Source organism: Megalobrama amblycephala, linkage group LG7 (genome assembly GCF_018812025.1).
Source record: "Megalobrama amblycephala isolate DHTTF-2021 linkage group LG7, ASM1881202v1, whole genome shotgun sequence".
NCBI classification, from domain to species: domain Eukaryota; kingdom Metazoa; phylum Chordata; class Actinopteri; order Cypriniformes; family Xenocyprididae; genus Megalobrama; species Megalobrama amblycephala.
This window is the reverse complement of record NC_063050.1, coordinates 56,148,685-56,173,873: the sequence shown is the minus strand read 5'-3', so window position 1 is coordinate 56,173,873 and position 25,189 is coordinate 56,148,685. Positions and strand designations below refer to the sequence as shown.

General features: G+C 38.8%; 2 protein-coding genes and 1 pseudogene across 2 annotated transcripts; all 3 read right to left on the bottom strand.

Moving 5' to 3' along the window:
* Window positions 1-558: 558 nt before the first annotated feature.
* cyyr1 (cysteine/tyrosine-rich 1) lies at window positions 559-7,089 on the bottom strand. The gene is given in 5 exon segments (XM_048198191.1): window positions 559-1,240; window positions 3,078-3,180; window positions 3,183-3,240; window positions 4,759-4,858; window positions 6,680-7,089. Coding segments are annotated over 5 exon segments (474 nt in total). The 5' UTR covers window positions 6,759-7,089; the 3' UTR covers window positions 559-1,106.
* Window positions 7,090-12,170: 5,081 nt separating this feature from the next.
* On the bottom strand, window positions 12,171-13,894 carry LOC125273172 (annotated as a pseudogene).
* Window positions 13,895-18,218: 4,324 nt separating this feature from the next.
* adamts1 (ADAM metallopeptidase with thrombospondin type 1 motif, 1) lies at window positions 18,219-24,570 on the bottom strand. Its single transcript, XM_048198189.1, has 8 exons — window positions 23,691-24,570; window positions 21,943-22,283; window positions 21,731-21,863; window positions 21,191-21,648; window positions 20,664-20,850; window positions 20,400-20,578; window positions 20,116-20,291; window positions 18,219-20,014 (listed from the first exon to the last, which is right to left on the bottom strand). The coding sequence occupies exons 1-8, from the start codon at window positions 24,274-24,276 to the stop codon at window positions 19,300-19,302; spliced, it is 2,775 nt and encodes a 924-aa protein (XP_048054146.1). The 5' UTR covers window positions 24,277-24,570; the 3' UTR covers window positions 18,219-19,299.
* Between the last annotated feature and the right edge of the window lie 619 nt (window positions 24,571-25,189).

The window sequence follows — 25,189 nt, the reverse complement described above, 5'->3', positions numbered from 1 at the left end:
ACTGCACTTCGATTTACAATATTATTTTAACTTATTTTATAAATATTTTTCTTTTAATTTAGCCCTAAATGTGTTTTGTATTATTTTTATTTTTGACATTATTTTTGTTATTGTTGTTTATTTTAGCTTGTTTGGTTGCTGCTTGCTTGAAACATACATTTTATGAGATATAAAATATATTTTATATATTAATATAAATATTTAACGAAAAATGTTGCTCCTCAGTTGACTATTTGTTTTAAAAAAATTTTTTTTACTTTATTATTTTACATTTTCAAACATATTCAGTTTATTTTTATTAGTTTTTACTATACCTTATGTCATTATTACTCATTTAATACATGCATTTTATTTTACATTTGTAAAAATAAATAAAATAAAGGCATTAAATGCCTTACATACAGTATATAGAGCAGAACACTTCTGTTATTTGCTGCCCCCGTGTGGACATTCAGAGGGTTTCTGAAATGAAATCTTAATGTAGTTTCTTGGCTGTATGTGAAAATGAGCTTTTAAAGGCCACAATGAATAAAACATAATAAATTGTGCGATATATGAGCATCACCTTGCAAAAAAGAGCATACAGACTTTTATTATGAAAGCTAAAGACTGACATGAGAATAAAAGTCGGAATCTCGTAATTACGGTAATTCTGACAAACTACAAAGTATTATTTCCTCAGTGGATTAATCAAGACACATTGTAGGTATGAGAACATTATGTTACTCTGTAAAACACATATAAAGTTTAATTCCCATATTAACAGTTCATTTCACTGTATTTTCATTTGTCATTAAAAGAAATAACACTGATTTTGAACAAACCGCATCACAATTACCCAAGCACATGAGAGTTTATAGGCCTGTCCTGGTCTCACGCTGCTTGAAATAACTTTTATTAAAGTTCATTAGATTTGTGAGACCATAAATGTCCATTGCATTAATAAAAAAAATATTCAAATCCAGACATGAGAAGAATTTGCGGTCGAAATCCTCTGCTTTGTTCCCAGAGCGCTGGTCTTGTGTTGTGCAGGAATTCTGTGCAATTCCGAGTGCAACTATCTTCATCTTCGTCATCAGCAGCAGAAGAAGGGCTCGAGCGCTGGCTCATTTCCTGCTGTCGCCCGGATAGGGTGGAGGCGGAGAGTAGTTTGCCGCTCTGGGTGGAGTCGGTGTGTACGGAGGCGGCCGCAGATCAGGAGGATACATCTCACAATCATAGCTGTACGGAGGTGGAGGGCCTGTGAAGAAAGAGACAGAACTGGAAATGAATGTTGCTCTTACTGGAGTGACGAGAAGGAGGACTTCCTGTCCAGTTATCTGTGAAAATGATAATATGTTAGCTTGTTAGCTTCTTCTTCTGAGAATTTTATACAGCATCTCCTAGAGCTTTCAAGCTACAACCACCAAACTCGGGTCAGACCTTCTGACTCGGTATATCTTTTTGTAAACCGGGCGATCAAATCTACAAAAAAAATCCCATAAACTTTCATTGAGGGTGTCAAAACATTTGTACAATAAGAGTATTTAAGCTGTGTATCAATAGCAAAGCTTAACGACTATCCTAGGACAACATGCTAATTCATGTTAGCAATGTACTAATCATGCTAACATGCTAGCAAACATGTTACCAACATGCTACCAATGCTAAATCTTGTTAGCAAAATGCAAAAACATGTTTATAAGGTGTTAAATCATGTTAGTAACATGTTAAAACATGGCAACAACATGATAATTCATGCTAACATTGTGCTAAATCATGCTAGCAATGTGCTAATCATGCTAACAACATGCTAGCAATGTTACCAACATGCTGCCATGCTAAAAAATGCAAGAGACATGCTGGCAACAAGCTTAAACATGCTAGCAAAATGCCTAACAACATGTTAAATCATGCTAGGAACATGCTAGTAATGTGCTAATTCATGCTAGCAACATTTGTTAAAACATGGTGGCAACATAATTGATGCTAATATTGTTACCAACATGTTACCTGCATGCTACCATGTTAAAACATGTTAACGACAAGCTAAAAGATCATAACAACATGCTAAATCATGCTAGCAAAATGCAAAAACATGCTAACATTGTGCTAATCAGGTTAGCAAATGTGCTAATCATGCTGACAACATGTTAACAAAATGCTAAAACATGTTAGCAATATGTTAATTCATGATAGCAATGTACAAAATATACTAGTAACATGCTGAATCATGCTAGCAGCATGGTAATTCATCATAACAATGTGTTAAAACATGTTAGCAATGTGTTACAACACACTAATAACATGTTAAAACATACTAGCAGCAAAATGCTAAAACATACTAACAATGTGTTAAAACATGCTACAGATGCAACAGGTTAACGTATTGGTAAGACATGCTAATAACATGAAACCAACATGCTACCAATGCTAAAACATGCTAGCGACATGTTAAAACATGGTAACAACATGGTAATTCATGCTAACAATGTGCTAATCAAGTTAGCAATGTGCTTATCATGCTGACAACATGCTAACAAAATGCTGAAATTTGTTAGCGACATGCAAATTCATGCTAGCAATGTCCACAATTTGCTAGCAACATGCTAAATGCTAACTGTGTGCTAATTCATGTTAACAATGTGTTACAACATACTAACAACAAGCTAAAACATACTAGCAACAAAATGCTAAAATATGCTAGCAATGTGCTAAAACATACTAACAATGTGTTAAAACATGCTAGCAGCAGCTTCACATTTTGGTAATTAATCATCTAGTTTTTGAATATTCTCTGATGTTCCAAATGTCAGACATTAAAGAAACATGAACATTCCATTTGATCATTTTTCAAACATTATCTTTTGAACGTTCTCTGAACGTTCTGAAACGAGTAGTAACATTTAAAAATCGTTAGACGAATGTCCAACTAAAACATTTCGTGAACAACGTATAAATGTTTTTGTGCTAACGTTTTGAGATAACGTTGAACAAACGTTCTATTAACGTTACTGGAAGAATGTTTGTTCATAACTTCAGCCGCGGCTCCAGTGTGCCAGTGTGCGTCTGAAGGGTTGTGTGTGTTGTTGTGTTACCTGGGTAACCCTGAGTCACGGTGTTGATATATGACGAGCCGAAGACGCCCACTCTCGCCCCGCGCCCGTTTTTCACGCACATACAGATGCACAGAAAGATGGCAGGCCACTGCGCCCATCAGAAAACACAACGCCAAACACGATCCCTGAAATAGCCGTTCCCCTGAAAAAGAGGGCAGAACAATCAGCAAAAACTGACAAACACACGCGCCGAAATTTTATTCTTACTATTGTCTTCTGTAGAACAGCTGAATCTGACTCATATTTGATGAAGTTTGCATCATTGAAAGTCTGTACTGTAGGAATAAACGCACTAGCACAAGTGATGCTTATTATAACTCTAACTACCTGTTTTATGGCAGGATGAACTCAGTATTTGCTCTACATGTGTTTTTGTGAAGTCAGACCACCCAGAATGCTCATATTTATTTGCGTCCTGATGGATCCCATCCACTCGTGAGTCAGCGGTTATCCGTCTCCTGTGCTAACAGGCACCTGATTAAACACCTCTTTGTTGTGGCAAAAAAGACCAAATATGTTGCTTTTCAGTTGTCGTTTCAAGTATGGATTAATGTGGGAGTGAGAGACTAAAGGAAAATATAGATATGGATGCTCACATGTGAGAGTGAGATTACTGAAGTGGACAAACTGCAGCAAAAGCTGTCATTTACCCAACTAATAAAAATATAAGAACGTTGTGCTAACGTTAGGAAAAAGTTATTTCGGAATGTTCTTTGAACGTTTTCAGTTTTTTAAACGTTTGGTTGGTTGTTATGAGAACGTTAAGGGAACATTCCATTTCATCGTTCTGCAAACATTACTGGAATGTTACTTTTGAATGTTCTCTGAAACAACCAGTAACATTTAAAAAACGTTAGACAAACATCCAGCTAAAACATTCCATCAACGATGTATAAATAATACATTCTATTAAGAACGTTTGTTCATAACGTTGAAAGAACCTTGCCAGAATGTTCCATGTTAGCTGGGAATTAAAGAATTAAAGTTGCTTTCATCAACATTTGATTAAAAATAATGTTTGATTTATGCAAAACGTAATTGGACACAAGTTTTTTTATGGGCTGGATTTCAAGTTGAAGTGAAAAAACAGCTGTGTGTGTGGGGGGAGGGGAGGGTCAAAGGTCAACTCAATGGTGATGTTATACATGAGTAAAATAGCAGCAGTGAGGAAGTGTGTGTGTGAGAGAGTGTGTGTGAGAGAGAGAGAGTGTGCGTGTGTGTGTGTTTTTGGTGTGAGAGAGAAAGAGTGTGTGTGAATGTGTGTGTTTGAGTGTGAGTGTGTGTGTGTGTGTGTGTGTGTGTGTGTGAGAGAGAGAAAGGGTGTGAGTGAAAGTGTGTGTGTATGTGATGTGTGTGTGCATGAGATGTTTGTGTGTGTGTGATATTTGTGTGTGTGTGTGTGTGTGTGATGCTTGTGCGTGTGTGATGTTTGTGTGTGTGCGATGTTTGTGTGTGTGCATGAGATGTTTGTGTGTGTGTGATATTTGTGCGTGTGTGTGTGTGTGCGTGTGTGATGTTTGTGTGTGTGTGATGTGTGTGTGTGCATGAGATGTTTGTGTGTGTGTGATATTTGTGTGTGTGTGTGTGTGTGTGCGTGCGTGCGAGTGTGTGTGTGTGTGCGTGCGTGCGTGAGTGAGTGTGTGTGAGTGTGTGCACTTACGAAAGCACGTCTCCCACATACGCGTAGTAAGAGCAGCAGAAAGGAGGAACTCCATCGCAGCAGTACTCAACACAGCTGTCACACTGAGCGTCTCCACATCCTGCAAACACACACACACACACACACACACACACACACACACACACACACACAACATGATGACCTCAAAAATTGGGGAAAAACACCAAATGCATACAATACAAAGATATACGCTAAATGTTAAGTGTAATTCACATTTACACCATTCAGCGATGTGTGTTAGGTTTGGGGCAAATCAAATCATATCTAAAAAGTTTTAGTGGAAAATAAGTCTAATAATAATAAGGAATATGATATATGATATTTCTTCAGCGTGCTTCAGCTGTTTTAGACCGAACAATATAAAAGTGAAATATGTCTTTGCAGTGTGTCTCTGTATCCAGTGTTGTGTTGGAGGGCCGATCTCGACTGATCCCATCATTCCTGCCGCTGACGGACGAGTCTGATCCTGCAGAAACAATCATGTGTTGCTTCTTGCTCAGAGCTCTTTAATGCATCAAACACACCGCTGACAGAATCCTGCTGGATCGATCAGTGACGAAGAGCGCTTTATGGGTGTGTGCAGCTTAATTATTGCTTAATGCAAATCCTTTCCATTATTTGTATCTGTGTTTGAATATATATACATCTCATGCTGGAGGATGAGGATGGTTGGAACACAATTACAGCGCTATCTTGTCCTGCCCACAGTCATCACAGTATAATTGGTGTAATTATGACTTCTGAAGCACCGAAATTTGGCTTCAATTTGAGTGGCGTCTGTTTGCATCTGGCTGAGCAAACTGAGCAAATGTGGGGCCCTGCAGACTGGGTGGTCCCCCAGAGGCCCTCACTTTACCTCTGGGTCCTGTCGGTCAACACTTTTGGGACAAAGACGCTTTAGAAGCACTGGTGCCTTAAATGTCACTGCACACACACACACACATCACAAAGCATGTCTGTATGGATAGTGTTGTTGCAGTACTGGATGAAAATACAATGATATTTTCCTGATATTCCAATGTATTTCAAAGAATACCATGGTATTACCAAGGTAGCATTAATACACGCTAGTAAAATGAGCATTATCAAAACTAACAAAACAATAACGTCATTTCTAAAGGTTTTCTGAACATTCGAAACATTTTGCATTATTAGAACGTTACTTTGGAATGTTCTCTGAACGAAAAAAAAATGTTAGACAAACGTCCAACTGAAATCATTCCATGAACGATATATAAACGTTTTGAAAACATTATAGATAAGGTTCTATAAATGTTACTGAAAGAACGATTGTTTTAGTTGGGTAATGTCGAAAAGTTGAGTGAGAGATAATCAGACTTTACTTTTAAAGTTTTTACTTTTAAAGACTTTACTAGATAACTCATAAGAAACTTTAATTGGTTTCTAAGTCATCGCACAATAAGTTTTCTAAACATACCCAACTAACAAAAAATTACGTCATTTCTGAAGGTTTTCTGAACATTCGAAACGTTTTGTTTGGTTACGCGAACGAACATTCCATTTTATCATTTTGCATTATTGGAACGTTATTTTGGAATGTTCTCTGAACGTTCTTAAACAAGTAGTAACATTTAAAAAAAATGTTAGACGAACGTCCAACTAAAAACATTCCATGAACGATATATAAATAACGATTTGAGAACATTAATTGATAACGTTTTATATAAATGTTACTGGAAGAACGATTGTTTTAGTTGGGTAATGTCAAAAAGTTCAGTAATTTAAGACTTTACTTTTACTAGATAACTCATAAGTAACTTTAATTAGTTTCCAAGTCATCGCACAATAAAACAGTTAAATCAGTTAAATGTTTAATTGATGTAACGTTACTTCCTGGTTGTTGTTCGTGTGTAACTTCTGAAATATGAAAACGCGTTACCGGCGAATAAGCAGAGCAGCAGCGAGTCCCGCACGAACTTCCAACTCTTCTGTGAACTCGGCGTCCTCGGATTTTCCATAATGTTCCCGTTGATTTATGGAAAACAAACGCATCTGACCAACTTTCACATGTTAGTTGACAGTTAATTCATCGAACCGATGATACGTCTATGTTGGTCTGACTGTCAAGTTTTAGACGCTTAAAATAAAGTCCATAACGCTCCACGTGTTCCACGAGTCTCTCAGAACTTCTCCTTTTGACTCCTTCCTCTTTGTCTTTAACTTCTTCCTTGCGCTATTTTCTTTTCTTCGCTCGATCCCCTCCCCCAGGAACTTCGTCCTGCCGCTCAGGGAGTCTGGATGCGACTGAAGGGCCGCGCGGCGCCGCCCGCCTCCACCGTCACGACTCATCATCATCATCACACGAGCATTACCGGTTACCTCAGGAACAAAACAAGAGCCGCACGATCATTCTGGGAACACGTTCGGCCTTTTCAATAGCTGCAAATTGCATCATCATCATCATCTTCTCTCTGTAGTGTCCCTGAAGTCTATATTTAGGTCTCTCTTCTATCGTGTTTTCACGAATCCTCTCTGTGTGCATCATCCCTGACCTCAACCAAACACGAAGAGTAAACAAGAGCATCTCACTATGATATGCACGAGCTTCAGACTGTAATTCATAGGATTTATTGTTCCACGTCTTCATAATGTATACACCTTAAGTAGCTGACAAACATATAAGCTAACATATTAAAGGTACAATATGTAAGATTTCTGGATTAAAATATCCAAAAACCACTAGAGCAGTGTTATATATTTTGTTGGCTTGTGTACTATTTTATCCCAAATGTTTCCAAGAATGTTTAAATCCAGAGAAATAAGCAATTTTAACCAGGTCACGGAGCATGTCTATGCGTCGCCTATCAATGACATCATATCTGCGTACCTACCCTTGGTTTCCGGTTTTATTTTGTAGAAACCATGGAAACACCAATGTGTTTTTATTAGACAGGTGAGCAACTGATTGGATACATTCATAGACATAAAACTAATCATGTTATATTGCTCAGCATAGTAAGTCTTATTGTTTGAATTTCGTTTTTTCGTTTTACCGTGTCTAATATCAAACTAGCTTACTGCAGTGTGCTACTAGTGTCTCATTGCAGCCGCCAAGCGAACACACAGAGTAGGATTATTAGAACTTTCAACATATAAATGTATCTAAAATGATAAACAGTGCTGTATTACCCCACATATGCTTGACCGGAAGAAGCGGAAGCGGCGACTATGGCATAATAAAAGTTCCGCTGCTCTCGAGACGTGTGTCGCGCTCGTCTCTCATTAGCAATCGCTCCAGCAGCCTCGTCATCAATGAATATGATTTCTGCCCGAGTCCCATCAGATTATTTTCCACCGGCTGTAGACGTGAAGACAACACTTCCCATGACCGCACGAAATCAAGGAGTCATCAAGCTATGCCTTTGTTTTGATTAAGCGACCTCTAGTGGCGAAATTTACATATTGCGCCTTTAAGTTATTTGAATGTTCTCTAAATGTTCAGTTTTAAGAAAACAAACCAGAAAAAAAAAATGTATTGGCTATGCAAATGAAATGTTAACTGAACATTCCATTTGATCATTTTGCAAACATGTTACTTTTGAATGTTCTCTGAACATTCTGATTCTGAAATAGTAACATTAAAAAAAAAAAAAAATCTTTTTTTAAAGATTGTTACTTGTAATAAAGGAAAAATCTTGCTATCTTGCATATTACATATTTACATCTCGCTTGTTTCACCCTGTGCAGTTTTCAGACAGTCAGAGATAAAGGTTTTCAGTAGATCATGGTGTGTAAAGTCACTTGTTATTTTGCTGAGCGGCTGGTTGAATGTATTATTCAGCAGAAGGACTGGCTTGGGTTGAACGCGCTTCCACTTGAACCACCCTTGTAACATAATGACTAAACCACACAGTGTCCTCTTTAATTATTAAAGCTTGTTATACAACAAAAGACTTCATCGTTATGATGAGGTGATGTGATTATTACCTGTGCTGCTGAATATGCCAGTCAAGCAGGTTTTCTCTGAACAGCTGTTGGGAGCGCTAATATAACTGAATTAATTTAACTGATTTCATTTGCCCCAGTGAGCTTTCCTTTTGTCTTGTTCATAATATGAGCAGATAGACATTATTGTCATGACTAAATCTGGTCATGATGATGCTCTTTTGACTGCATGTATTTAAACATAATTATATAGAATGTGTATACATTTGTGTTCAGACTTTATTAAAGTTGTAATTTACAAACCCAATTCCAAAAAAATTGGGACACTGTACAAATTGTGAATAAAAAAGGAATGCAATAATTTACAAATCTCATAAACTTATATTTTATTCACAATAGAATATAGATAACATATCAAATGTTGAAAGTGAGACATTTTGAAATGTCATGCCAATATTGACTCATTTTGGATTTCATGAGAGCTACACATTCCAAAAAAGTTGGGACAGGTAGCAATAAGAGGCCGGAAAAGTTAAATTTACATATAAGGAACAGCTGGAGGACCAATTTGCAACTTATTAGGTCAATTGGCAACATGATTGGGTATAAAAAGAGCCTCTCAGAGTGGCAGTGTCTCTCAGAAGTCAAGATGGGCAGAGGATCACCAATTCCCCCAATGCTGCGGCCAAAAATAGTGGAGCAATATCAGAAAGGAGTTTCTCAGAGAAAAATTGCAAAGAGTTTGAAGTTATCATCATCTACAGTGCATAATATCATCCAAAGATTCAGAGAATCTGGAACAATCTCTGTGTGTAAGGGTCAAGGCCGGAAAACCATACTGGATGCCCATAATTTTCGGGCCCTTAGACGGCACTGCATCACATACAGGAATGCTACTGTAATGGAAATCACAACATGGGCTCAGGAATACTTCCAGAAAACATTGTTGGTGAACACAATCCACCGTGCCATTCGCCGTTGCCGGCTAAAACTCTATAGGTCAAAAAAGAAGCCATATCTAAACATGATCCAGAAGCGCAGGCGTTTTCTCTGGGCCAAGGCTCATTTAAAATGGACTGTGGCAAAGTGGAAAACTGTTCTGTGGTCAGACGAATCAAAATTTGAAGTTCTTTGTGGAAAACTGGGATGTCATCCGGACTAAAGAGGACAAGGACAACCCAAGTTGTTATCAGCGCTCAGTTCAGAAGCCTGCATCTCTGATGGTATGGGGTTGCATGAGTGCGTGTGGCATGGGCAGCTTACACATCTGGAAAGGCACCATCAATGCTGAAAGGTATATCCAAGTTCTAGAACAACATATGCTCTCATCCAGACGTCGTCTCTTTCAGGGAAGACCTTGTATTTTCCAACATGACAATGCCAGACCACATACTGCATCAATGACAACATCATGGCTGCGTAGAAGAAGGATCCGGGTACTGAAATGGCCAGCCTGCAGTCCAGATCTTTCACCCATAGAAAACATTTGGCGCATCATAAAGAGGAAGATGCGACAAAGAAGACCTAAGACAGTCGAGCAACTAGAAGCCTGTATTAGACAAGAATGGGACAACATTCCTATTCCTAAACTTGAGCAACTTGTCTCCTCAGTCCCCAGACGTTTGCAGACTGTTATAAAAAGAAGAGGGGATGCCACACAGTGGTAAACATGGCCTTGTCCCAACTTTTTTGAGATGTGTTGATGCCATGAAATGTTTCCCTTAAAATGATACATTTTCTCAGTTTAAACATTTGATATGTCATCTATGTTGTATTCTGAATAAAATATTGAAATTTGAAACTTCCACATCATTGCATTCTGTTTTTATTCACAATTTGTACAGTGTCCCAACTTTTTTGGAATCGGGTTTGTAAGAATTTTTTACTCATGTAACAAGATTTGGATTATAGTGCAGAATGTGCTGTTTTTTATGGTGTCTTTGGCTATAGTGTCTGTCCTTTAAAGAGCTTGACATCTGTCATTTTATGGAATATATCCAATTTTTAGCCAAAATTTATATTCACTGATCAAAGTTGAATTTTCAGCATCATTACTCCAGTCTTCAGTGTCACATGATCCTTCAGAAATCATTCTAATATGATGATTTTCTGCTCAAGAAACATTTATGATTATCATTTGTTGAAAAAGTGTTGAAAACAGTTGTGCTGCTTCATAATTTTGTGGAAAACTTGATACTGTTAGTGACAGTAAAGACATTTATAATTGTATTTCAAATAAATGCTGTTAATTTCAACTTTCTATTCGTTGAATAATCCTGAAAAAGTATCAGTTTCCAAAAAAATATTAATACACAAACAGTTTTCAGCATTCATAATAATAAGAAACTTTATTATAATTAATTATAAATTATAATTGTTTATTATAACTATTTATAATTGAGCACAAATAATAACTGATTATAATTAGGCAGCAAATCAGCATAATTGAAGACTGAAGACTGGAGTAAAGATGCTGATTTAAAATGCTGGATTTAAAAATATTTCAAAAACCAAAACCATAATTTTAAAATGAATATTTCATTATATTAGTGTTTTACTGTATTTTTATATCAAATAAATTAAGCCATCTTCTTCCAAAAACATTAAAAATCTTTTATTTCCAACTTTTGACCACCAGTGTTATAGCTATAATAATAATAATGTATGGCTCTATAGGCTAGACTACACAGAGCAGTCCGGCGACATGACAAAGAAAGCTGATCCTGATTGGTTCTTGTGTGTGCATTCAAAGTGCTGATTGGCTCACAGAGAGAACAGAATCAAGTTAGAATTCAACTTTGTAGATTGAACTTTTTTGTTTTCTAAAAAAAAGTCCCAAAATGTACAAAACATCACATCATGTAAATAAGAGAACCGAATTCTTCTTGAATTCATCACATAATATAAGTGACTGCTGTGAAATTGAGATCGTTTTACTGATCACACAGACATGTTTAAAATCATACCAAACCTGAAAGGGGAAAAACAATGACTGATGAGAAGATACATCATAGTCATTCTTGATGAGCTTTTCAGGTCTTGAGTCAGAGTGAAAGGAGGGGAAGTAGAGAGAGGGATCTTGATGATGAGAAGATAAGTTTGGTTGTGCACTTTCTTTGAGATCTTTTCTCCAGATTAGTGAGATTTATTGCATGATGTTGTTTGTGTGAAGTCTTGTCATGAATTCTGTTTGCAGATTCACATCATATGCATTTTTGAGAGATAAAATAAAGGATTTCATATCTTCAGTAAAACTGAAGCCCCCCATAACAGTACTCCGTAGAGAGAGAATAAGAGAAATAGAGGAGGAGGGATGCTGGAAGAATTGTCGCTGGGAAATGCAGTGACTGCTGCTTATATACACTCGTAATGATGATTGACAGGACTGAATGTTTAGGCCTCTCCCGAACCTTCGTTTGGAATTACATTTATTTTCACTGATAGAGCAGAATCTGTTTTACTTTTGCATCTTGAATATTCAGATTTTATTCATTTTTACCTTGATTGAAAAGTCTGTAAAATCTTTGTTTGCATCTTTGGCCAAAAGCCATCAGATGCATTAAAGCTCCCTTATTTTTCTGTTCTTCTCCAGCTTTACTCAGTTCCTCCAGGTTCTTCATCCAATCATCTTTTTTCTCCTCCTTCAGTCTGGGAATCAAGAAATCCAGATGATGAAGAGTGAAAGCGCTGTCTGCTTTCAGTGCGATATCAGACAGACTCATGATGGTCACATAAGCTTCCTCCAGCAGCCGAGACTTTTCGGTGTTGATCTTCTCCAGATCACTCGTCAATTTTTGTTCTATTGCTGTTATATTCTCTGACTCTTTCACGTTACTTTCATGTTGCTTTTTTGTGTCGTCATATTTATTTTCGTCAAAGCTGGTTACAGTCGTTTTACCAGTGCCTTCAAACTCCCTTTTGAGCTCATCAAATATCATAGTGACTTCCTTTGTCTTCCTCACATATTTTTTGTTCTCCTTGACATGTTTGCTATAATGACACTTCTTTGGACACACAGTGCAGTGGTTGGTTTTCATGACCCAGCAGTTTGAGGGATCTTTTGCCCACCAGCAGCTCTCATGACAGTTTTCCTCACAGACGGAGCAGCAGGTTGTGTTTCTCTTCCACCACCGTTCATTTTCAATGGCAACTTTTTCTTTGAAACTTCTTTTGACTATAAACTGAAAGTTTTCACATTTCTGAATCTTCTCTCTGTTCTGTCTGAGGGCTTCCTTAATCTTCTTCAGTTCTTCAGATTTTTCCTCGTTCTCAGAGATTCTCTCTATCAGATTGTCGACACAGGCCTCAAGTCGACTTCGCTCTTTCAGAACTTCTAATGTCATCAGAACACTTTTTCTGTTCTTTTCTTCCAGGATTGTCAAGAACTCATTCATGCTTCTCTCTCCCATTTCCCATGATGGTCTGTAAGCATGTTCATACCGTTTGTCTTTTTCTCTTTCTGTCGGTTGTTGAATAAGAAGTGAACAGGTTCATTGTCTTCATCTCTTCTGCAGGGTATTTCTGCTTTCTTAATAGCATTAAGAGCATCTATTGGAGGTCCTCCATCTGAATATGTGAGCAGAAACACTATGTTGTTCTCTATATCTCTACCAAACAGAGACAGAACTGAGTGAAATATGTACAGCTCTTTTTCAGACAGTCGATTCTGAGATGCCTTCATCACAAAACACACTGCATCAATGTAATGAATCCCATCCTCATCTGAAAATAATCTCATCAGATACTCAGAAATCTCTCTGTCTTTCTCACATCCTTCAGTGTCTGCGTATCCTGGAGTGTCAATGATGGTCAGAGATGTTGGGTTTTCTTCAACAAACACCTCATAAACAGTGACTGTGGATGTCTGGGATTTTTTTTGATCTTTATCTTCAGTTTCTTCAGTGATTTCATAAAACTCCTGATCGTCAAACTTCACTTTCAGTAAGTTGTTGATCATGGCATTGATGAGGGTTGTTTTCCCAGTGCCGGTTTCTCCCACCATCAGTATTACTTTGTTCTGCTTGTTTCTGTCTCTTCGTCCATATGTCCAGTGTCTGACCTTTTTATTAGTCCCATCAATATATTTTCTTTCAGTGTTCAGACGGTAAAGTACTGGAGGACCATTATTCAGTAGTGTGGCATCATGACGTGATCTGCAAAAGATTGACTGAACTGATTTAGCATCAGCATGTTTTGAAATCAAACTCATTAATAGTGTTTCGTGATTTTTACGTAAACATATTCTTGGTTATTTCCATATACATTCACAATAATTTATTTTCTCCTCTGAGAAGTTTGACTGATGAGTAAACAACAACATAGCGAACAATTGCATTTTTGTTTACACACAAAATTATTCTGAGTAAAATGAGTAAATGCAAAATAACATTTACTTACACAAAACTAAGAGGTTCATCCATGCTGCTGTGCCGTGAGTGTGAAAAGTTTGTATATGCTGCCATTATTTCTGTGATGAAAGAAAACACTGAGTGAATAAGTGAATACTTCATTTGCATATATCAGATTGTTACAAAATCCCTTTAACAAAACATGAATTCAGAGGTTCATGATGAAATTATTTAATTTCCTTATTTATAGGGTCAAATCTTATGATTTATAACAGGTTGGTCTGTTTTCATGCGCCTCCAGATCAAGACATTGACCAATAGTTATATATATCATCACACTGCCATGTTTGTTATAAGAACGTTCTCCAGATATTCTGTGTTGTTTCTGGGAACATTAAAAATGTCCAGTTTTCTTGACATTATAGAGGAATATTTTTGAACAAGGAATGATGTACCTTGATGAAATCAACTGAAGATAAATAACATTAAATCTCTCTAGATACCAGCAGAGGAGGATTAAACAACTCCACAAACAGCATTACAGCTTCATTTTACTGCTTTTAATGTTGCTGGGAATGTCAGTAAAGTCAAGCCCAGACTGTAGCAGGAAACTACTGTTTATAAATCCAATGATATTTTATACAGCTCATCAAGAGCGCACTGTTGGATAGTTTGAAAAGACAATGTTTAGGAATAAACAGCACAGTGTCTGTTAATAAAACACAATTCCAATTAAATATCGTTAAACTGTCATTTTTACTGCGTCATTTTTAAAACCTAGGCCTATAGTAAGTTACTTTCAAAAAGTAAGTATCTACATTGGAACTATTTTTACAATGACATTCTTACAAATAACTGAATAATTGTTAATGAAACACTTAAGGAAAATGTTTGGGAGAATTCAGGTTGACTGGGACAATTTTCCCCATCATTTCAATGGCAAGATCTGTCATTTGAATTTGTACATATATATTTAAGTATAGCACAATTCATATACAAATATGCTTTAATATGGATGCAAATGTTATACTGATTACATGCTATACAGTTCTGTTTTAATACTAATATTAAAGTAATACTAAGTACCAGTAATTTGCCATCAATCATTCTATCAGTGAGGGCTTTAGTTATACACTGTTATTTAATAATAATAATAATAATAATAATAATAATAATAAAAGGGGGTGATAAATAGTGTAGATCATGAAATGATGGCAAAGGGACCCTCGCACACTGTCTTTGCATAGGGCCCAATGGACCCTTTTCACGGACTGTCTTGATTATGCATTTTAACAGTCATCAGCATTGTAAATCTGGGTTTTTATATTTTAATTTTTTAATGTATATACATTTATAACACTATAATTAGTATTGTATTACCTTTGCATCAAATTACAAATAAATAAATAAAATAAATAAAAATAAAAATAAAAACACTGCTGTGACAGTAAAGTTAACATCTTTCTTCTGAATGCTGTTATCAATCTTTCTCTTTTTTTCCCCTCTTGTGAAAGTTTTGAAAACACTGTTGTTGAGCTTTTCTTTTGCAATTTGAGAAAATGGGGACACAAAAAAATATATTTAATGTTTTCTCTCATTCACTGCCATAGAATTTTACCCTCTTCCGAGAAACCCATTCCAGACTTGTGAAAACGGTCTGTATTCAGTTCTACATCTCTGATCAGAGAGATCACACACAGACATAGTGTCTGCTTCACCATAAACTAATCCTGTTGTAGCAAGCACTTGATAATGTCCTCTAATATGAGTTTAGTTCTTTTCTAGTCATTCATAAAATGGCGCGGTGTTGTGAACGTGATGTCTGTCTCTTCAGGAAGATCTGTTCACCTATTTTGACACTCGACCAAAACTCAATTTCCTACTGCTGGAGCGTAAAATCATCTATAAAAAAGAACAATTGTGATATTTTGGACAAATTTTACAGCATTTAGAGGTTGCTTTATTATTCCAAACTAAGCCTATTTAAAACAGTATTTTATTTCTATTTAGCTTACTAAATTACCATCATGACTCCTATTACAACTTAATCATGAAAACTTAATAGACCAACCTTGTCATAGGCAGTCTTGATCGAAGCGTTTGTGAATTTGTGTCCTAATGAAGATGAGATGAAAGCAGAGAATCTCGAGCTCAAACTCCACGCACTGCAAAAGATTAACTCTGTTTTACAGCGTTCATATAAGTTAAGAACTGAGTTACAATTAACTTGTACTGAACCAGCCTTCTGAAAAAAAAAACAATAGAAACATTACAGAAATTGTACTGCTAATACCGCTGCTACTCTGTAAACCCCAATGTTGTCCTTAATAAAGATATCAAGTTATCATAACTTAATATTACTTAAAATCCCAAGTTTTGGCACCAAAACTTAAACAGGTGTGTTTAATGTACTCATTTGCCAGCAAATGTGTACATTTGAATTTTGAATTAATATTTTAAGTGTTGTGAACTCAAAATTTCAATTTATTTAAATTATTTGCTTTGTCTCTGTTTAATATGAATGGTCATGCTTGAAATTGGGCGCTTGCCCATAGTCAAGCGCCTCCAGCGTGGCTTGGGATACGCCAGCAGTGCCCCTCAGCGTCACAAACTGGGAACTCCATTGCTTTCAATAGGAAACCTTTTGAAATCACGCTGAAGTCTCCTTCAGAACACATTGCGATATTTGGCATCAGTTCACGTGTGCCAGATGTTGGTAAGTAAATACGCTGTTCTAATGTTTGCTTTTCATTGCTTTCTAAATTAAAGAACCTTATAAACACTGTCACGTGACGTGCAATAGGTTCAAAGAAGTTCATATAAGGTTCAAAGTAGTACAGTAGTAGTAGTTTCAAAATGGTATTTGTAGTAGAAGCATGGTAAAAACAAAACTTACCATGCTTTTACCACAGTATTGGTAGTTTTAATGTGATATTTGTTGTCAATACGGAGTAACCACAACACTTACCATGTTTTTAATGCCTAATAATGTAAAATCCAAAAATTGTAAGGTCAATCAGTACTTTTTTCCTATATATAATCCCATATATTATAAATAATGACATTTTCTTTTCTCTTGTTTCAGCTGAAAAGACCAAAAAGGCCTTTCGTTAATAAATGGAGGAGACAGAAAGCTGCAAAGGCAAATATTTGCAATGGTGTGTATGTGATGTTTTTAACCCTTTATCAAACATTTTATCAAGCATTTGTTAAATAGTCTCATAGTCTTAAATTAAAATTAAAGTCAATTCCTGTACATATTTATCACCATATTTGTGAATCAGTTGTGCCCCTTCTTGGACAGTCGGATGTCCCACACACTGTCAGAAAGTTGACATTAATTCCACTGAATTCTTTAAATTATTACAAATTGGGTCCAAAATGTTCCAATGACACATGTTGTCTCTCCGCACCTCATAACTACCTCTGTTTGCAAGAGTGGAAATGATCATTTGACTGGTCACATGACATCAGATGTTCGATTATTTTGTCATAATCAGTTACACTGCTGATAATGTCCTGCTTGCATGTGAAACATGATATTTTTTTTTTTTTTTTAATTATATGAATATAGCTTACTATTAAAGACATACTTTTAATCATGGAAATGCCCACACATCAGTGAACTTATTACATAAATGCATTTAACATTTAATTATGCAACACTCTTTACAGAAGGAAATCCTACAGTTATGTATAAATTGACAACTTGAATGTAATCTAATAAAATACCTTCCTTTCTGTCTTGCAGGATTACTTGCAGATTACTTAGTCCTTCTTTTTATTAAAGTTGTAATGTCTGGACTACATATGATAATATAATATTGGTATACCTTATAACTTATATCCCTCCTGCTAAACTGTGTTTTGCAATTATCCACGTTTTATTAATTAATAATATTATAAGTGGTGGCTGTTATTTTAGACCTTGTCGGATTTACTGTGCAACTGATTTGCATTTGTGTATAGAAGCAACTGAAATATAAAGATAAAAACCCAATTTACTATTTATTCCATTCATTTAGAACAAATTATCTACGTTAAAAATATACTTTTATAGTAAAATACTCTTATCAGTCCACAGAGTAGCGTTGCAATCCCCTGCAGTACCTTCATCAACCGCTAGGGGGCCTCAGACCAGGATTTAGACTCAGCAGCCACACCCAAAATAAGCCAAACAAATCATTTTGGTCCACAAATCAATGTGATACTTTATTCATAAACCTAAGATCATAGATATTGTATAAATACTCTAATATAATCTACATCCTTCAGTTATTTCAATAACAACAATAACAATAACAACAAATAGAAATACAATAATTATAAAAAAGCAACAAGATTATATTAAATGGGCTGTACAAAAATAAATAACGTTTGGATATTCTGTACAAAAAAGACACACCTCATTACAAAGATACCTTCTCAGAAGGCAGGAGAGGATTACTTATGAAGTAGTAGTAGGAGAGAAGACCTCCACACAATCACACAGAACTAACCCACACATACATAAACATACACTCACACAAACACACTCTCTCCTCAGGTATAAATCCTATGCTCTTTGGTCACCCTCCCCCTTAAAAAAAAATATGATCCCTCTTGATCGGGTATGGCTTTGCAAAATGCTGAAAATATCAACCTATGAAGCAAAACGTAAAGCTAATGTGCGTTCTTAAACTTAATTATGCTGAAATGCATAATACCTGTTGTGGTGTTTGATTAGCAGCATGTGTGCCTAGCTGAGGTGAGATATGGCGTTGATTTTGGCAAGAAAATGCATTTATTAAATATGTGCTTTGAGTTTGCAACTTTTAAATATAGAACCACTAGAGGGTGCTTTATATAAAACACCACTACTAATGAACTCCTTTGTCTCGGTACGGCTCTTGACCCTAGGAAAAGACATTAGCTCCTATATGCCCTCTTGTGACAAATTAAACCTGTCTATCTAGTCCAGCTCAGACAGACACTACAAATGCATAGCTGTTTCATGCACTCTTTCATGAATCATCCATCATACACACCCATGCACACTCAAAATCTAACATGCATGACATCAGCATCCAAAGCAGCAGAGGTGTTCGTATTCTTCTCCTCCATCACAGCTGTCAAGACAGGTACACTGTGTGCCAGCTTTGTGCCCTGTACCCAGTGTTGGATGGGTGAAAGAAGTTTGGTTGCAGTCTCTGTCATAAAGGGCCCTTTGAATCCAAAGCACCAACTTACAGCCGTTCAAGGTTGTTGCAAGCCTCAGTGTTCAGTTTCAACAGGGAGTCAGGTTGCACAATTCCAAGCGAGGTCGTGGCTGATTTTTTGCGTTGCAGCTCTCGTTAGGCAAAATGCGACCATCGTGTCCGATGCAGCGCAGTTGACGCTTGCGATAGCCTCTGCCGCATGCTTTGGAACAAACGGACCACTCCCCCTGCAGCCAGGATGGGCACGCCTGCAGAGCACAGGATTGTGATGAAGCAGGGCGCAGCTCCTCAGGACAGTCTTTTGACTGATGGCCGTAAGGATCAAGGCAAAGGACGTCCCGCTTCTGGATACCACCACCGCAGGTCTGCGAACAGGGTCCCCACTCACGGAGGGCCCATTCGGCATCTCCTGCTTCACTAATGGCATTAATGGACGGACGATTTGACCCACTGGGACGTGGAGCAAAGTAGCTGTACTTTACACGAGGTCTTGGGGAATCGCCGACTGACAACACCTGGATAGTAAGAGCCTCAGGTAAGGGAGCGAAGCTTCGGAGGCGCTCTAGTGTGGCAGAGGAACCGCTGTATCGCAGAAGTGCACCTTTCAGAGAGATATCAGTCTCTAAAGTCGTCAGCTTATAGTCGCCGTTCAGTAGGTATGTGCCATCTTGCCGGCGAACTGCTAGGTAGCTATTGTCGTTGCGGCGGCCTACAAGAGAGCGCTGCTTAACATCTAGGTGCGTGGCACCAGCTGGAATCGTCACTATGTCTTGGTAGCCCGGCCTAAAGTGCAGAAACAAGCAATGGTCATTAACGGAATCTGAGGAAGTATGTTGGAAAACTCAAACTAGCTGGTAACATTCATGTGCAGGTTGTGGACTTACTTAGCACGCTCCATTGATCCAGAAACTTTCTTGCAAGTAGATCCATCTCCTCCACAGATGCCGCATTTGTCAAAACGCTTGTTGGAACCAATGACCCGGTCACAACCAGCCTTCACACATTGGCCTTGGACACAGACTGAGGTGGAATCTGGGGTGCATGGTGTTCCATCAGCCACCTGAAGGGATTGGAGGGAACGTCAGATTACACACTTGTCTTGCATCCACCAAACCAATTACAGATTTTACAACAACTCTAGGTGGATCAGGCTAATTGAGACACTCACCTTTGGCTTCAGAATGAAGAAGTACCCAGTTCCCTTTGCTCGGCACACCAACTTGCAGCGGTCCTTGGGAGAGACTCCCGCATACTTCGGCACCCACTCGACACCTTCTCCTGTGCCGAATGACACCTGAGAGGAGATGTCATTGTGGGCCAAACACTGTTCCTCACGGAATGTCAAACCTGCGCAAACATATACAGTTTAGTATAAAGCAGCTTGCATTTGGTTTGCATTGGTTGAAGTAGCAGTGAAGAGACAATCCCATACCATTGCTATCAGGGCAGGCCTCGGTGTTGCAGGAGCGGTACTGAATTCTCTTGCCCTCACAGTATTTGCCTCCATTTTTGGGTTGGGGACTGTCACAGTCCCTAAAAGAGTATTGTACACCTCCTCCACAGGTACGTGAGCAATCTCCCCAAGATCCCCAAGTTCCCCATCCGCCATTGACTGGAGTCTTAAAGGCAACAAGACAGAAGCATTGTCAGTCACAAATCAGAATGACACCACTTGCATATGACAATTCACAAGTTCACACTTACAAATAATCAGATATTATAAAAAGTGTGTGTATTTGGCATGCTGTCCGAGGGGAGGGCTCCGAGCTCGGAATTTTGTCCCGAACCCAGAGTACTCCCCCCGTATCTCTGGTTAGGATAGTAACTAGGCAAGTGTGAGGAGACGGAGTGATGGAGGGATGCAGAAAACTGTCAACAAACGTGGTTAGGCAATTTGACGTGTTCCTCCCGAACTTTGTTAATAAAACATCATCAAATGGTACACCAAATGGTGCTCACCTGATATCTGGCAGCCTCGGCCTTGCTCAAGCATCGTCCTGCCATACAGTAGCTGTCAGACCCGCAAGACGTCCCATCGGCCCATGGAAAGTTCTTGGTTTGGCAGACCAGCAAGCCATTTGTAGCTGTGACGGTGCACCAAAGTGCGGCACAAGTGGTGCTCAGGTCAGGACAGTGCTGGGACTCCTCTCCAAATGTGAGACGGCACTGTTTGTCGGCATCGTAAACTGAACCTGGCAGAGCCTGGGGCAACTGCTGAGGCTTCTGGGGCTTGTCCAGTAAACACTGACCATGGCCATTGTCCAGGAAGGTTGTGACCATCAGGGCACTGCAAGGAGACCAGGGCTGTAGCTGGTCCAGATTGGACAAGGTTGAGGCCATCATGTGGGCGCTCCACTGGTCTCCATTAACGCTGGCACATTGTTTGGCATCATCATGGGGCATGTTGAACACGTGACCTACAGGAGGAGCACAATTTATTGACTTGTTCTACACCTGCATAGAGTCTAGTTTTACATAGAAACATGGGAATGTACCTACCAAGCTCATGTGCTACGGTGAAGGCTGCTTGGAGGCCGTCATCTTCAACAATGGAGCAACTTCGATCGGGATCGCACACGGTGCCCACATCCGCCATTCCCAGAGTGTCACAAGAATGAGCTCCACAAAGATCCTGCAAAATTCACAACTATGAACGATGCAACATAATTTGCTCAGATGAAACCAGTTGTGGTATTTTAAGAGAAACGTACCTGTCTGGTGAACAGTACTGCTGTGTCGTAATGCTCAGGGTGTCGGTCACTTGGTGGGTTGTGCTGCTTTTGCCACTGGCAGAAGTTCCTAAGGGTAAGCGCTGCATTGGAGGACACCTGGGGACCGTGCTCTTCATCATACACAACAAGAAGCTTCACAACTGCCAGACTGATCGAGTTATGAATGGTAGGGTGTCGATACAGACGAGATGCCACCGCCATGATGGTCAGCAGGTAAGGTTTGAGCCCAGCTTCATGAAACTCTGCCATTGACTGGTCTGCCACAATCATGATCTCCAAATAGCGAGGAGTCGACACAAAGCGACGGGATCTGTGGTGTGCTGGAGGATAGGAAGACAGTGATTAAAACCAGATTTTTTGAAAAAGTGAAATCTAAATCACATGCACTATTTTGTCTATTTAAAAACCCTGTGAAATGACTTTTCCCATGTTGATGATCAAAGGGTCTTGGTCTTTTTTATTTAAAAAGCCAATAGGCTTTAACTCACATGGTTTAATCACAATTTCCTACTTCCTATTGCTAGTAGTGTGATATTAGGGGGCGGGACATTCTTATTCCAGAGTGCATTTTATTGGACATGCATTTATATACACTCTAAAAATGCTGGGTTATTTTAACCCAAATTTGGGTTAAATATGGACAATCCCAATGGTTGGGTTAAAAAAAGTAATTTAACCTAATGGTTGGGTTTGTCCATTTTTGACCCAAATTTGGGCTGAAACAAAACAGCATTTTTAGAGTGTACACCTGTGAGTGCATGATGATGTCATCAATATTTTTGGTCTGTTTTTCTGGAACCAAAAGACTGTGTGTTTAATTGAATGTAGATGATAAAATGTACTTTGTCAACTTTTAACAATAAAGATTCCAAAAGAGCTTTTTTTTTTCCTTTTCAGTGATGCCTCAAAAAACCTTTCAGTTCTTAAAATAACCCTTTTTAGAACATTTTAATAATCTCAAGGAATGTTTTTCGATATAAAGAACCTTTTGTGCACCATCAATGCCAAAAATTGAACTTTAATTTTTAAAGAGTGTACATATAGATGCCTCAAATGAACATAAATGCATTTTTGATTGCAAATAGTTAAGTAACTGTGTACTTAAAAAGATGGAAAGCTATTGGGAGCAAGTGCTGAGCTTGCTTACTTCTTAATTTGACTATAAGCTTCTGCTCCGCCCTGCTAATAACGTCTCCAAAACTTGCGCACTTTCACGAGAAACGTTGGCGGAAATACAAGTCCTCCGGTGCTGATCTGCGCAACATGCGGTACCAGGAGGAGAACTTCCACGTCTCTCCAGCGCATTCTCTCCCACCTCCCACTCCCCCCATCCCTACGTCCCCTTCCCTCCTCCTGCGTATGTGGAGAGATTTCTGCCCTCTCCAAGTTAACCCTCGCCTCGCTTTTGGGAAAGGCTCTTCTGCACTTTAGAAAAACGTTTATTTTTTAAGATGAGTTTAAAGGAACAGACAGAACATCTGTGCAATGAGCAATCGATTTTATTTTCCATAAAAATTTGGCGCGTAATGCGTTAAAGCAGACGCAGAACTCTCAAACCTGCTTAATTCGCTCCTCATGCGCCAGCGCGCACCGAATGACGCGGAGTCACCGAGTTTATTCGGGTTACCGGAGGCGTGCGTGAAATATTCATCTGAGTCGCTCAACAATAATAAAGTGTAAAGAAACTTCTCTTGGTAGAAAATAGATACATATTCTGCAATATTTACCTTTAGACTCAGATGGGATGTGCTCGGATTTGGTTGCAAATGGTTTCTCGGCGACCCGTTCCTCCTCCTCGTTCACCCCACACTTAGAACCGTTCTCCTCAGCCAACAACCCCCGTTTTCTTCTGCGGATGACATGGATGTCTCCATCCGAAGCCTCTCCGCTGGCGTTCGCGGGTTGGATGAAGTACTCTTCGCCGCCGACATAGAAGCCGCCCCGCAGTCCATTGCACAGATTGATCGCCGCAGCGGAAAGTTCTTCTCCGTTCACGGCCCCCGAGAAGAAGCACCGCGCCTGTCCCGCGCTGTCAAACTCCTCGGACTCCGGTTTCCCCACCATCTGGAACACAAACCCAGGCGCTAAAAAGGTCTGATCCGGTTCCAGCACCAACACCATCTGATTTCCAAAGACGTCCAAGCGATAGATGCGTTTCTCGGATTCCTTTTCCCGTGCCTCTGCAGTATGGGTCGGTTCGGTGCCGTACGAGTCGAGTCGGACCGGCACCACGGTGCTCTCCTCCCACGCGCTCTGCGCCGCGTTTACGCACAGCGCTGCAACGAAACCCAGTATGAGGCGCAAAAAAGACATTATATTCCTGTTGGGTTCTCAAGAGCAAAATGATGGACCAATCCTTACAAAGTTTTAGTTCTTTGAGAATTTGACTCCCGGAGCTGGTAGACAGAAACAAAACCAGAAAACTGCAATAGGTACCAATCCAGAGCTGAAGTCGACTCAAAGTGGAAATAAATAAAATGATCGCAGTCTCTAGCAGCAGTTGAAAAGACGAGTCTTAAAAAGCATCAAAGGTGGGCAGTTTTCCCTCACTGTCTCCTCGAGTTTCAACTCTCCTTCTGTCTTAGAAGCAAGAAGCCCGGCTCTCTATATATGCTCCAGTGCAGGACCACCCCTTTCCTGAAGCCCCTTTGATCTACTGCGGCCAAATCTAGTACGCAACTAGAGTGCTGGAGCACAGCCACAATCATCAATCATCAGAGTGCAGCACTTACGACCCAAAGCTTCTCTTCTGGCCCTTTTATTAGTCATTCGAACTCTTTATCTGTCTATACGCGTGCTTTGTGCATTTCCACGACTTATGTAACTAGCAGAGTCCAAGTCCATTCATACTCTGAGAGTAAGAAGTGCGTGAGTCTCCTCACAAGATTCGGATTCTAACTCACAGGTTTTTAAATGTTTTAAAAGCGTGTATTCGAACATTCCAATTTATCATTCTGCAAACATTATTGGAACGTTACTTTTGAATGTTCTCTGGACGTTCTGATACATAGAAACATTTAAAAATGTTTCAGAAAAAACTAACATTCGAAAACATTAAGAGCAGAAAAGTTTGAACGAACGTCACTGGAAGAACGTTTGTTCAGAACCTTGAGAGAACCTTGCCAGAACGTCCCCTGTTAGCTGGGAAAGGGTGTTAAGGTGGACCGCTCCTAAAACCCGGATCCCCTCCTCCAGAAACGCATCTTGTGTTGGGCAGGAACTCCAT